The sequence below is a fragment of the Melanotaenia boesemani genome, chromosome 2, assembly GCF_017639745.1.
Source record: "Melanotaenia boesemani isolate fMelBoe1 chromosome 2, fMelBoe1.pri, whole genome shotgun sequence".
NCBI lineage: Eukaryota > Metazoa > Chordata > Actinopteri > Atheriniformes > Melanotaeniidae > Melanotaenia > Melanotaenia boesemani.
The window spans coordinates 31,813,075-31,828,039 of record NC_055683.1 but is presented as its reverse complement, the minus strand read 5'-3'; the positions used below and the strand labels follow the sequence as shown (position 1 = coordinate 31,828,039).

At 39.4% G+C, this 14,965-nt stretch overlaps 2 protein-coding genes across 4 annotated transcripts; one reads left to right on the top strand and one right to left on the bottom strand.

The window, feature by feature from the left end:
• Nucleotides 1-775: 775 nt before the first annotated feature.
• phb (prohibitin) lies at nucleotides 776-4,666 on the bottom strand. Its single transcript, XM_041973115.1, has 7 exons — nucleotides 4,566-4,666; nucleotides 3,929-4,022; nucleotides 3,299-3,460; nucleotides 2,966-3,108; nucleotides 2,648-2,764; nucleotides 2,448-2,543; nucleotides 776-1,360 (listed from the first exon to the last, which is right to left on the bottom strand). Exons 2-7 carry the CDS (start codon nucleotides 4,011-4,013, stop codon nucleotides 1,148-1,150), a joined length of 816 nt encoding a protein of 271 aa, XP_041829049.1. The 5' UTR covers nucleotides 4,014-4,022; nucleotides 4,566-4,666; the 3' UTR covers nucleotides 776-1,147.
• A 613-nt stretch (nucleotides 4,667-5,279) lies between these two features.
• On the top strand, nucleotides 5,280-14,493 carry si:busm1-163l24.3. Of its 3 annotated transcripts, XM_042000898.1 has the most exons (7): nucleotides 5,281-5,406; nucleotides 6,300-6,486; nucleotides 6,825-6,928; nucleotides 7,021-8,338; nucleotides 8,378-9,705; nucleotides 13,664-13,872; nucleotides 13,973-14,493. In XM_042000898.1, the coding sequence occupies exons 2-7, from the start codon at nucleotides 6,303-6,305 to the stop codon at nucleotides 14,055-14,057; spliced, it is 3,228 nt and encodes a 1,075-aa protein (XP_041856832.1). In that variant the 5' UTR covers nucleotides 5,281-5,406; nucleotides 6,300-6,302; the 3' UTR covers nucleotides 14,058-14,493. The 3 variants fall into 3 exon arrangements, with proteins under 3 accessions (XP_041856824.1, XP_041856832.1, XP_041856814.1); XM_042000890.1 differs by having other exon boundaries at nucleotides 5,280-5,406; nucleotides 6,303-6,486; nucleotides 7,021-9,705; XM_042000880.1 differs by having other exon boundaries at nucleotides 7,021-9,705.
• Nucleotides 14,494-14,965: the final 472 nt, after the last annotated feature.

Here is a 14,965-nt window from a genome sequence, read left to right as displayed (position 1 = left end):
TGCAAAATGAACTCTATTCATTTACCATAACCTTAAACGAGAAAAGGTGACACAAAGTAGATAATTTCTTAGTATTGGCTGGTTTATAGGTGACAATAAATAAATAAAATAAAAGTCTTAAGGTCTTGGTTGGACAGAAGGGGACTTTTACACATCTGTGCCCAAGGGTCCATCGTTTGGTAATCCATGTCTGCATTTGCTTGTGAAACTTCTCAGGGAAGCATTTCAGACACTGCTTGGAATTCACAGATTGATATAAACACATTTCTTTTAAATGTTCATTCATTCTAGATCATGGCAAATATTTGTTTCTTCCAAGTGTTACATGGTTTAATTTTAAACTTCACATAAAGAAATTAAAAGAACCACTGAGTGAAACATCTAATCATGATTGTGTTTAATTTTGCATTTCTGAAGATCCCTCCTGTAGAGACAATTATCATCAAGCTCAGTATAAAATACTGCACTTTTATCTGCTGCTGACTGACAAGACTGGCCAATGGGAGGTAGAAAGATGACTTTATTGTTAACAAGAGCCATTTCTGAATCATGGGGCTTACACACTATCTCCAGAAAAACTTCGTCTGCTGTCAGGCACATTCTAATTGATGTGCGGTGGCAAAATTATTCATAACAAATTTATCTTTTCAGAGTGAATCAAAAACATAGCCTTGACAGAAGTTACACAATCTGCTTAAACTTTCCAGCACAACAACATTGCTGCATTATATCATTTGGAATTTTTCATTTTAAATGAACTATAGTTCATTTAAAAAATGAACCATTTCTGTTCTTCTGTCTCTTGTGTTACTGTATTTAAATGAATGTGCTTTTCACACATGCAGAGCTCAAGCTCAGAAATTATGCAAATTCAGTGCCCTGACAATAAGCCATAAATGGACAATTTACCCTTCACTTTCATAGACAAGGTTGGGCTTCATAAATGTATCCATCACAAACCTCTCACTCTATCTCCCACCATGCTGCCATCAGCAGTACCCAGTTCAGTGGTGGTTAGAGAAAGAGTGTGAGGAATGTGTGTGAAGATAGGAGAACCCTCTATTGAATCTTCCAAACACACCCTGTCCATGGCCCAAGTTACAGCTGGTGACAGCAAAAAGTGGGATAGACATGGAGTGGGATGTTATCACTGTGGCAGCTGGAGCAGTGTGCCCTGGCCAGAGGGCAGGTAAGTGACATTGCGGGAGCGTGATAGCTGGAAGGCAATGTCCTCAGCTGCCTCCAGCTTACGTAGCTCTACCAAACCATCACCAGCCTCCATCAGAGAGTTGGCAATGAGCAAGGCAGCCTGAGAATCTCCCTCTGCCGAGATGATGGCAGCCTGCTTCTGTTGCTCTGCCTAAAAGAAACAGAAAATTACTGTCATTTAAGCTTTCACTTCCCACTAAATTAGGTCTCACGGCTGATTTCTTGAATTAATTTGATTCACAACAGCCTGATGAGTTAAAATCTGATTTGATTCAATATTGATTAATTTACAGATATTTATGCAACAACACATTTTTGAATAACAAAGACATTCTCAGATAACAATTTTAAGACAACACTAAGCCTGTTTACATGACCATCAGATACACTACCGTTAAAAAGTTTGGGGTCACTTTGCCATGGGATTCAATAGGGAAGTGACCCCAAACTTTTGAACAGTAGTGTATCTGGGAGTAATCAGATAATTGTAATAATCTTACACGACCCATCTATAAGCACTTCTGAAATACAATATTTGAAAGATTGTTGTCTGTATTTACCAGTCCATTATCAGATTTATTTTGGAGTATGTGCATAGTGTTGTCACTTCCTGTTATTTTCAAAACTTTTTGTGTTAGCTGAACATGATGGAGCCCACGGTCTTAGCTGCTAATTTGAGGCGTAATAAGCTGGTAAATAGTTTACAGGCAAATGTAATCCAATAGTGAATGAAGAAAGAAAAAAAAAAATATGGCATTGTCTCGATGAGAGAAGCTGATATTGGGCATTTAGGTGCCTTGTCACAGCTGTAAACATAATCCTTCAAAAATAATTTATTTTCCTTATTTAGGAAGTTTCTGATAGTTTTCCAGCTTTAGATTAAGAATTTTTATCATCAGGTGTCCAGAAACAAAGTGTTATTTTAAAAATGTGAATTTGGCATTATCTCAGTGAGAGAAGCAGATTTTGGACACAAGCAACACAGGCAACCTTTCAGTTGTGTATATATTCTACGATCTTGCCATGCATTGCTTAGTCATATGAGAAGAAGGTCAATGTTGTCACCGACAAATGAACTATAAAAACCAGTCGATCTCAGAGTTTATGAACTGATATTGGATTAATGAAATTAGAATACATTTAAATAGATTATTCAATTTTTTTAACTCAGTTCTACAACAGAACACGTTTTACATGTACAAGTAGTACAGAAAGGACTGGCATGCTAAAAATAATACCTTTTCTACAACGAAACGGGCCCTCTCGGCCTCCTGTTGGGCCACCTGTTTCATCTCAACAGCTTCTGTGAACTCCTTGCCAAAGGTCAGGTGTGTCTAGAAGAATGCCATAAAATCATTTATCCATTATCCAAACAAAATAGGACACCGACAAGAAGATAAATGGGCATTGTGGAAAAAATTTACAAATAGTTTCGTACCAGTGAAACATCGTCCAAGATGAGGCCAAAGGTGGAGGCTCTTTCTGTAAGGTCCTCACTAACCTGCCGAGACACGAGCTCTCTCTGAGTGATGAGCTCGCCGGCATCAAACCTAGCCTGTGAGGAGGAGACGCAGTAGTTTGAGTGAGTTCATTTGCTCATTTTCCAAAAGGTGGAAGCAGAGACAAAAAAAGAAAGAAATTATTTACTTGTGGAAATTAATTGAAAATATTTTATTATTCCCCAGAATTAAATTATAATGTTAGAGCAGTTATTTTTTCTTTTGTAAATTTAACTAATTTGTGGCTCAATACTTACCACTACAGCCTTTAAGACCTCAGTGGTGATGGACGGTAGCACCCTCTCATCATAATCCTCACCAATACTGGTGAAGATGCGTGGCAGCTGACCCGTCACCGGCCGGAAGAGGATACGCAGTGTGATGTTTACATTCTGCAGATCTGTAGGATAAACAGTTTAAAAAATGGAGACTGCACATAATAAAAAAAATTATTAAAAGTAAAAAATAATTTGCATGTGTGAAATACTCATTTTATTTTTACAGTTTGCACAGTTTATATAATATATATTGAGTCTGGACAGACAACATGCATGAGCAAAAGCTTTTTTTCTTATTGATTATCTGCATACCTTTGCTGCCTGTGATGACAGGCACATTGCGTGGACGGGAGCGGCAATCAAAGATGATGGGTTTCTGAACCCAGGGAATGAGAAAGTGGGTTCCTTCACCAACAACTGCATCTTGAACACCTCGGAACCTGTCAAATATTACCGCCCGGTGCCCTGCATCAACTACAGAGGAAGACAGCCACATGTAAAATAAAACATTATCCCAAATTTAGAAGAAATGTTTTATCCAAGGAATGTTTTTTTTCCCACTAAACATAAAATGCCAAAGCATGGTGAGAAACACACAAAGTGTGACATAATAATAGACAACTTAATTGATCAGAAAAAATAATCAGGGTCATTATCATCCATTTGAGATGACTGGTGAAAGCTGATTATTACAAAGGATGCACTTCTAATTATTTCATTAAGACATTAAACAAATAAATGCAGATGCATCTGTAGTGCAGGCAGTCTCATTGGTGTGGCTGTTGAAGAACAATCTTTCTGATTATCTGTGAACATCTACCAAGTTGACAATAAAACAATACTACAATGAAACCTAATATAAATTAGTCACAGACTTAAATAGTCCAATTTACATCAATTACGTGGTGTAAGTTAAGTTGTGCACAACTGCCCAGTACCCACCATTAAAGAGGGCAGAGTTCACAACACTTCCACCGATGGCAAGCGCGAGCCCCAACTTTCCAAGAGACTCAAATAATTTGGCCATGACAGCAACCTGCAGACAATGAAAGGGTAAACATGGTAACACACAGGGTAACACTTCACGAACACCGCCTTCATCTGCCGCCATGCGGTGTAAACAACTTAAATCTCTGTTGGAGACTTTAGAATGCCAACTTAAATCCCATTTTCTTTAGGAACAACAGGCTTTGGCCTTGAGTGATGCCAAGGATGTAGGTGTAGCTAATTTAGCTAAATGTTAGCAATAGCTTATCGGCTAGCAGTGAACTAAGAAATCCATCAAACTAAACTGAATATATTGAGCAATGCAGCACGTGAAACACCAAGTCAAATACACAAATAAAGCCATTGTCAATTTATCCCAGCGGCTCGCCAGGTGAAAGTACGCATGCTAGCCTTCGCTGATGGACATGTAAAGTGGCTGTTCGTGTGCGTCTGCTCAGCTCGTGCTGCCGCATTTTTGGGAGAAAACACATAATGACGTTTCTATTTTATTATGTCACAATTGTTATACCAATGTTAAGCTAGTGAGTTATTATTTTTTTATGTATTCCAACCATACTACATGTACACTCACCTCAATTTGTTCAGATGTCTGTGACCTCCACCGCTCACGACGTAGAACACATGAAGTAACTTCTTCACAGCGCCTGCGCACTGAATGTTGTAACGTAGCTTCTGATTGGAGAAAACACAAATGTCTTCTTCTACGACTCGTGCCCGATGTTATTCAGCATTCAACGTAATAAAGCAATACTGCCACCAACTGTTACTTTTAAGGTCCTTTTCACATTATCTCCCCCCTTGAATTACATGGTAACACAAGAAAGAAAGAAAGAAAGAAAGAAAGAAAGCAAGAAAGAAAGAAAGAAAGAAAGAAAGAAAGAAAGAAAAAGAAAGAAAGAAAGAAAGAAAGAAAGAAAGAAAGAAAGAAAGAAAGAAAGAAAGGTTTGCTGTTATTTAGTCTTTTTCCCATGGATGTCATTTTTTTGGACAAGTGGTGGGCCTATTGACTTTTTCATTGCTATGCACGCCTCTTAAATTATTAGGTGGGTCACAGTGGGCCTACTTTCAACAAGTTATAGAGCTGATATAACCAGTATCATTACACTTTTATGTCATGCTCTTGGCCAGCAGCGCTCTCTTTCATCAAAGTAATAGCCCAACTGATTTACATCCATAATTTAAATCCCAGTAATTTAAATTATTAAATCTGAGAGGCAAAATATTCACAGCTCAGGAACCATGCAGGGCACCTGCACATGTATGACTTATGTGCAGCCAAACACACTTTGTCACCCCCTGGCGCATAAATAACAAATGACATGTAGTTAGTTTCACTTTCCTCCTCTTCATGTAAAGAGTGACGATCTTTGAAACATAGCGACAAAAGAGAAACCATCGTGAAATATTTTAAGGTCAGTAATTGTTCAATTTGAAAGAAATCCAAGGTTCTTCGCTGCACAGTGTAATAAAACCAACACTTGGGCGATATTCAGGTTCAGCTAAGACGTGTCTGATTTATTCACTTCCTTGAAACTCGACGCTGCAATGTGGCTTTTGCTATCGCGTTCAGATAAAAATTCAACAACGCATGTAGCTGTATACACTTTGCATCATTTGCAGCTGGGCATTAGATTTGACCCGAAACCTCCATTACTTGCTAGAGACAGTCGTAATATCTCTGACGTGCGTGAAAAGCAACAAGTCAAAAAGCAATATTTTTTTTCAAAAAAGCTGCAAACAAGTTAATCGGTTGGAAGGAGGAAGAAGACGATGAGGAGGGGTGTCCATATCTCTGTCAATATCTTTGATATATGATTATATCAAAAGCGCACCAAAGCACACTTAAGGAGTGTAATTTCTTTAGAAATGCAGCAAATATGTCAGCATATTTTCCATTAAGATGGCTAAATGACAGTTGTCAAAGCCCTCTGTTGCACCTACCTTGTTGTTTTAAGTAACCAATTTAACAAGGATGAGAGAAAACAATAAGATCAAATGAAGGTTTATTTCGTTAAAATTTCAGGGGAATACTTTAATCGATGATTATGATAGAAATATGTTGGTGTAATGTCCTGGTAACCCCCAATAGAGGGTGTTAGATTATCAAACATGCCTTTCTATGTGCAAGGGTGGGGTCCATGTATGAGTTACCACTAAACTTTCATCTAATGGTGTCATGTTTTCTCTATTTTTAATCATCATTGTGCTGATTTTCATGCTCGTCCTTGCAGAATCATGCAGTTTTCTTCTGTCTTTGTAGCCACTTTGATTTCCTCCCTCACAGCACTGACTGTGTTTCTTCCAGCAGATGGCAGAGTCGGGCAGGACTGTGAGGGTGAGTGGTCTGCCCACAGACATGGAAGAGAGCAGGCTGAGAGACAAGTTATTCATCCACTTCCTCAGTACCAAAAATGGAGGAGGGGAAATAGATTCGGTTGTCTTCATTAAGGCAACGCCTGTCTTTGCCCTCATCAGCTTCGATGACAGCACAGGTCAGTGGGGTCAGGCTGTACTCGCGCCTTTGAATTAATGTGTGTGTGTGAGCTGGTGTGAAAGTACTTTTAACAATATTATTATAATACTGTTATATCACCAAGTCTCACAACACAATGCAAAGTGCCTCATGACTCTCATCCCTTAAATTCCAATTTTAGTTGCATCCATTTAGTTTGTATTAGTAAAGTATTGCACTATATCTGCTGTCACCAGTGATTTACATTGAGCTGGAACGCTGGCATGCAAGTCAATGGAGTTGCCAATGGCAGAAAAGCTTAGTCAGGATGCTTCACAGACTGTGATTGATTTCCCTCCAATGACCCCTCTCACACAGTGGCACAGAGAGTTATTCAACGCGGCCAGCATTTACTGGCGGTGGATAGAAAGAAGTATACACTCACAGTGACGGAGCATCGTGAAAGCTTGGACCCAGACAAGGTAAATTTAACTCCAATTTAGCAAAAAATATAAATTTAATTGGAATTATTTAGTAACACTCATGAGTGTTGCTTTGTTTCATATTGTCTTAGATCATCTTGAATTTATCAGCAGCTGTTGACTACAGCCGGCTTCCTGGTGGAATCATGGCTTTCTCAAGCCTACGTAAGAGCCACCGTGATGTCCAGATAAGATACACTGATACCGAAGGATGCTGTATGTTGTCGGGTTCCTACTCCAAAGTGCAGGCTGCCTTGGCTCAGTTACTTGGCCAGCCCGGAGGTGCAGAGTCAGCGGATAATAAAGACTCAGATCGAGCTACCCCAGGTGGTTCCTGGTCTGCTCAGAAGCCTCATAAACAAAAATCTGATGATCAGAGCAGAAAAACTAACAAACAAAGAGAAAACAATCCCAATGGCAGGCCCTCGGATGACTACAGTTTAAGTTCAAGCAGAGATTTGACTCCTGGGATTTATGGCTGGGAGGAAAACAGAGACGGCGCAGCTCTGCATCATCCTGCCACATCCGTAGAGGACCTTTCTCTGATTCTGGATGCGGACATGTTCCAGTATCTGCAGAAATGCTGCCGAAGGGAATACCAGCGTATCCTCAGTCAGTACGGTGTCGAGGTGATAGATGAGACAAATCAGGGCTTGACCACTTTGTTTCTCCAAGTTGCAGAAACAGCAGGGATGGAAGATGGGCGAGAACAGGAGCGCTTGAAACTGGCAAGAAACGCGATAAGTCAGCTTTACCAGCAGAATGAGAGCAAGATTCGTCGGGACCAGCTCCCCAAAACTATCCTGTCTCCCAGAGGAGGATTGCAAAGGGCACTGGAGAATTTATGTGTCAGATTTCCCAAGCTGCTTTTGAATGAAGATGAGCTAAATATTTACATTATTGGGAGCAGTAGTGATGTGTCTGAGGCTAAACACTCTCTTCTACTGGACCATGATGAAGTGAGAGATAAAAAGGATGATGTAGCCAGCCTTGTTAGATACCCTTCATATGATTTTGGTTCTTCATCATCTCATGCTGACAAGGAGGGAGTCCTCCACAGAACGCCCTCTTCTGTAGGGTCTTTGGATGAAAGGATAGATCACATCATGAGGTCAGAGGAAGATGAAAGCAGAGCTGAAGGAGCCAGAAGGTATAAACTAGCTGCCCGGTTCAAAGATTCAGGGCTAACTGCATTAGGCAGTCGGCCAACTGACTTCACATTACGAGGAAACTCGGCGTCCAGCAGACAAACACGGCTTGGGCCAATGCTAGGGCATGATGTGCTGTCAGAAAAGGCAGGGATTTCTGGTGAAGTCTCTAGAGCAGTAGCCCAAAACACAGGAGGGGACATATTGTTTAAAGTTGGATCTACGTTGCCTCCATCTGCCTCCATGCAGACCAAAACCTCTTTGAATTTATATATGATGGATGCTCAACCCAGGACTTCAACATCACCTAGCACTATTCATTCCAGTTTGTCAGGAAGCACTGCTCTTCCACCTGCTGGGTCTGGGTCCACCTTGAAGCGAGCCAATAGTTTCTCAGGAACACCTCAGCAGAAGGCTCAGATTGTGGGTCAGAAAAGCCAAGATGATTCCAGCAAGCCCACAGTTAAGGGCAAGGGGAGGTCCTCTAGCTTCAGTAGCCCAACAGGAAGGGACAGCAAGCAGGAAGTGTATAATGCAGAGATTGTAGTTTCCCCGGTGATGTGGAAATACATAAAAGAAGCCTACAGAACTCGAGTAGAGGACCTGACCTCTGATGTTCAGATGAATGAAAGCCTCTCCGAAGCTGGCAGGGAACAGACCCTCATCTTAAACGGGGCAGACTCATCCATTGTTAGCTCATGCCAGCATGGTTTACAGAAGCTGATTGACTCGGTTAAGGTCGACTTCTCGGTGCAAGAGCTGCGCTTGTCAGAACTGGGCATCACTGACACTGATGAAACCTTACAGGCTTGTTGTTCTGAGGTGAAGAGCCGCTTCAAGAAGGTTACATTCCACAGGCTTAAGAACAGGTTATGTTTACTTGGACCAAAGGAGTTGTGCTCTCAGGTTGTTGCTACACTGCAGGAGGTATTTTCTGGAGAATTTGAGCAACATCCCTTCTCGAGACCCTCTACCTCTTTTTCACAAATAAATGTGCACCAAAGCAGTAGTCTGCCAGCCAGCAGTCATTTAAAGGTGTTACAAGGGAGCCAAACAAGCAAGGCTGATGGGACCAGTGGGAATCAGGAGTGGAAAACAACCTACAGAAATGATTTTTGTGAGATGCAGGCTGTTAATGGATCAATAAGCCATTCATCAATGAGGCAAGACCATGTCATTAAGGAGAAAGTGAAGACTGTAGATACAATGAAGGTGGATGTACAAACTTCAGAGTCTTTTGTCAATCAGTCTGTTAGCAGCAATGATTCAAGTTCAAGTCCTGTGAATGGTGGTGAGACAGAGAGACCCATAAGTACTACCCAGACAGACAGCACAGAGCAAAAGCAGAGCAGTCCAGAGGAATCCAGGTCAGGTCAGGGAGACAGGATGCACATGTGTGTGTGTGGAAAGAATGGGACATCATTGATCAGGACCAAGTGTGGGGTTAGCATGTGTCCAAAGTGCCTGGAAACAATACATGCCAACTGCAGAGTTTGTCGTGAGACGGAGCAGACACGCTGGGGCATCCAGGGCGAAATGAAGAGATCTAGACTGAGCATCAGTTTACCAGGTCACAACAAGGACTGCGTTATCAAGATCACTTACTGCATTCCTGATGGTATCCAAGGGGTGAGTGGCCGCCTTAAAACTTATTCTCACTGCCAGCTGTTATATCTCATACAGGCCTTCCACCTTATCTGCCAAAGCACCTCTTAAGTCTTAACCCTTTAAGTACTGTAATTATGACAGCCTGCCTAGACCTTTTTGCCTTTTTATTAGTAAATGTATCAGAAAAAATCCTATCTGCAAATAATTTTGCACTTTATACCAGTACAAATACCTGTCATTATTAAAACACCATGAAATAGTGGTAATTTTATCAGCCATTTTTAAATTTAGTCTCAGTTTTAGTCCAGTATCAATCGCGCTTATTAGTTTTTATCACATTTAGTCAACCTCATCCCGTTATTTAGTCAAGTTTTAGTCGACTATAAGTCGAGCATTTTAGTCTTTATTTTAGTCCAAGAAAACATAATTTTATTTGTCTAGTTTTAGTCAACAAAAACTGTCAACATTGTAGTCCAGTCTTAGTCAGGACAATCATTTTACCTTTTTACTTTTTTTGTCAGCAGATATTGAACATTGTTAGTAGTTTGTAGAACATTGTTATTAGTATATTACATTGTTAGTAGTTTTTAGAACATTGTTAGTAGTATATTACATTGTTAGTAGTTTTTAGAACATTGTTAGTAGTATATTACATTGTTAGTTAGTAGTTAGTAGGACATTGTTAAATGTAGTTTAATATTGTTAAATTACATTTAAAAATCAATTTAGAACTCATACCTTAACATAACTATTCTATTTTATGCAGAAATAATTGCAGGCATTTTTATGTTTACATGCATTTATTTGTATTAATATTGATGTCAATTCAAATCAGATGTCCTTGTGATGGTAACCTGAAGACAAACAGAACAGCATTTTATGTCACCAAATCTAAGTTAACATAAATTCAACTTCACACACAATTCTATCAACAAGTGCCTGTGGTCGCTAGATGCTAAGAAGCTAATGTAAGTTAGCCAGCTACACACAATATCAACAAGTGGCTGCAGCTGAGAGCTGTGTGCTCTAAAATGTCCATAGATTTTAGTCCAGTTTTTATTTAGTGAACTACATTTTCGTCTCGTCTTTATTAGTCCACGGAAATGCACGTTTATAAATGGGGGTTTTAGTCTTGTCTAGTCTAGTTTTCATCCAGTGAAAAATGTGTGTTGACGAAAACATTTTCGTTTAGTTTTCATTAACACTACCATGTAATTACAAAACTTTAAAACAAATTTGAATTTTCATCATGTTTCTCTTTATTAACAACTGAGATGTACATGAAGAAAATTTTTGAGATTCCCAAATCGAAAGTCAACCTATTTTACATCTTCTCAAACAGTTTTATTTGCCAGGAATCAGCATCTCCGGATTCTTTGGCCTGAAGGTTTTTGATTTTTTTTCCCTTGCTCCAACACACCTTATTCAAATTAAATGGTTCTCCACCAGTTTGTTGTCAAGTTCTGCACAAGCCTCTAAATCAGTAATCCCAAACCCTGATCCTCAAGGCCCACTATCCTACAGGGATTAGCTGTTTCCCTGCTGCAACACACCTGAGTAAAATGAAATTGATCTCTGACTAGCTCCGCATGAGTCTGCTAATGAGCTATTAATTTGAGTCAGGTTGCAACAGGAAAATATCTAAAACCTGCAGAACACTGGTCCAAGAGGTTCAGAGTTGGTGTTCCCGTGACTCTAGCTCTTTCACTGTCCATGTTACAAGTTGTCATATGTACCCGTGTTTTTTTTTAGCTGCAGTATTCAGTAAAGCAGCTCTTGTCCAGGTGAAGGTCCCAACCTTGAACAGTTTGCAGGTGAATGGCCCTTCATCAGAAGAATCTCTAAAAACATAAAAATATATCATGGAATTAGATATGATTTATTTGAAAGAAACTTGTGCTTCTAGAAAACAATATTAAATGATTGTGGGTATTTTAAATTGAAAGCTTTAATGGCAGAACATGTCTATCTTCCCATTGTAAAGCATCCTTTAAAAAAAATCCTGGATCCACGTTGTGATTTGGATCACCCACCAAAATCTAATCACTTATTCCATTTCTGAATTTTCCTAAAAAAATTGATCAAAATCTCTCCATAACTTTTTGAATTATGTTTCTAACAGACAAACTAACACCACTGAATACATGGGAGGTAATAATATCTATACAGTTGCGTACAATTGGAATAAACACAAACGATGGCAAAGATGAACTACACCAAAATGATGGTAAAACACGTTCAGCACCAGCAGGCTGCTGTCACTCTTTTACTCTGCTGACACTCAGAAAAATCCTTCCTGCCCTCTAGACTGTTTAACAGCACACTGGGGAGGGGTGGAGCGAGGGGGGCACTACAGATGGTGCTATGGATAGTATGCAGGACTGTAAATGGCAAGCATTTTTAACACGTTACTTTTACTTTACTTTTCTTTAAGACACTTTATTTTCATTTTTCAAATGATCCTTCAAACCATCATGTTCACGGAATATTACAAATAATACAGGCAAACATAGAAAAACAAACCCCTCAGAAACGAAATCAAAATACCGACTAAATTAACCAGACAGACTTGTTACAAACGATAAGAAAAAGAAACAAAACAAAATAGGGAGAGAAAAAAAGAAAAAAAAAAAAGAAAACACACACACAAAAGAATCTACAGCCACAGGTGCACCTGACCGTACTCATTATGATAATAATCAATTGCAGGTACAAACACTCAGAGTTCCAACTCTATACCAGGTAAGTTCTTCACATAAGTTATAAGAGGATCCCAGGTCCTATGAAATCCATTGATAGTGCCATTGAGGGTACATCTGATCTTTTCCAATTTCACATTCTGCATAACGTCCCGAATCCAGTAGTGGTATGTTGGAGGATCAACAGCCTTCCATTTCAACAAAATCAAGCGTCTAGCTAGCAAGGATGAAAAGGCAATTACCCTCTGCAAATAAATAGGAGGGACTGATCCAGTTGGATCGAAAAACCGTCCAAAAATTGCAATCATGGGAGAGGGTGAAATGTTATAGGAATACGCATTAGATATGACTTCAAAATAGGAGGACCAGAATGGAACAAGTTTCGGACAGGACCAGAACATGTGAAAAGAGGTAGCTGGAGACTGTTTACATCTGTCGCATAATGGGTCCATGTTAGGGAATATTCTTGCCAGTTTAGCTTTAGAGAAGTGTAGCCTATGTAACACTTTGAACTGTATTAAAGAATGTCTTGAGCATATAGAAGAAGAATGTACTCTTTTCAGAGCACCGTCCCATTCATCATCAGACATCTGAACCCCCATGTCATTTTCCCACTTTTCTCGAATATGTGACTTTTACTTTACTTTTGTACTTATATTTACCTTATGTCACTTTATTTCATTTTAAGTCTGCATATTTTTTTCTACATTTGTATTTTTATTAAAGCTTGTTTTTTTATGTAATCTAATCTATGCATGTCATTTTCTGTCGCTGTCATGATCAGACTTAAAGGTTTAACCCTTGAAGAGACAGCAAATGAGAGAAAAATGGCTTCTCCTGTAGCATCTGTTGCTTAGTTTTCTTTTGTTTTAACTGCTATAGATGTGTGTGACCTTTTGTGAATACACAGTCATGGAAAGGCAAATTAATTATCGGTGTCCTGTTCTGAAATGCGCTTTTTCAAACAGAGTTAACTCATACATGTCAGAACTGATTTGAGTGATACATGCACTACTTTGTAGTGCTGCACATGCAAAGGTAGTGCATTTTTACTTTCTTTTAGTTATTACATTTTCTCATACACAGAGATCTGCAAACACCAGCCCACACAGGCTTGTTAATTGTCAAAAGTAAAAGTGATCTCTGTTGCAAATTCTGGCCCTGGATGCCGTTGTGCAGAAGTATTATATATACACTAGTTTTAGCAGTGTGACAGTGCTTTTAGTTTCCAAATTATAATGTCTAATAACCTTCTTTTTGCATGTGTTTTCTTTTATCAGGAGGGCCATCCATCTCCTGGAAAACCATTTCAAGGAGGAATATTTGAGGCCTACCTCCCTGATTGCGAGAAGGCAAAGAAGCTGCTACCCAGGCTGGAGAAAGCCTTCAGGCAGGGACTCACCTTCACAGTGACAGGCAAAGAGACAGAGGCCAGGGTCACCTGGGACTGCATCCCACACAAGACCAGTTTACAAGGAGGCAAATCACAGTGAGTGAACCTAGGCTGAATGTTGTACCAGGCTGCAGAATTAAAGGTCACAAATATTAATCCAGGGATCTGAACTGAATCATCTTTTTCTTTCTTTCAGGAAAGGTTACCCCGACTCCATGTACTTGACGCGCTTGTCTGAAGTTTTGAGTGCCAATGGGATTGAAGCCAGGTCTCACAAATAATGCATTGCAGAGAAGGAATTCTTGTCTTTTTATATACTTTATATCTTTTAGTTTTATGTTGTTTGCACTAGAGATTTTTTATAAAATTAATTTTATGTGTCATAGAAAGCCTATGTTTGATTATTCTTCTGCACAATAAGATGGAGCAGATATCAGTTCAGATACTGTAGATTTTAATTATTTTTATCTTCCTCACCATTCCTTTTTTAATAAGGATATTCCATTTCAAAATGCATTTATATGTCCAGCATCAGTCTCTTCAGTATTTCATATAACATTCATAAATATTTTCCTACAATTTCAGTTTATGTAGTTAAAAACAAAACATTCTGTGCACAGTACTCTATCAATAAATGTTTTGTATCATCCTGTATGATCCAGTGTGGGAAAAACTGGCAGTTATTGGTAAAATATTGGACAGTAAATAAATCAAGTTGCACAAGTCTTGTCTGCTTCTTCTTGGTTTCGAACAGGTACAGAAATAAAAGAGCGCATTTCCTGATATTTTTTTTGTTATGCTTTTTTATTAGTCCTGGAAAACATGTAAGGCATATGGTAACATTACACACTGAAGCGTTACAAGCTCTAAAGGCCATGTGGACAACATGGCATCACGCAGTAAACCCAGAGTCAAGCACAGAAGCAGCATCAATTCAAAGGGTTTAAAAAACAAAGTCGAGATGAGAAGTATGTTTGCAACCAGGGGGAAAAAAAAGCCAACACAAGGACAGACAGAGCGAAGGAGATCTAGAAATCAACCTGTTGGGTATGCCTTGTAGAAAATTCCCAGAACTGGTGACAGAACTGTAACAGGAGGTGTGGCGCGAGGTGGATGTGAAGCAAGATTCTGAAGCTTTCCCAGAGATAGGTTAAGATGTCTCATGGATGTACCAGCTGGCCATGGCAGT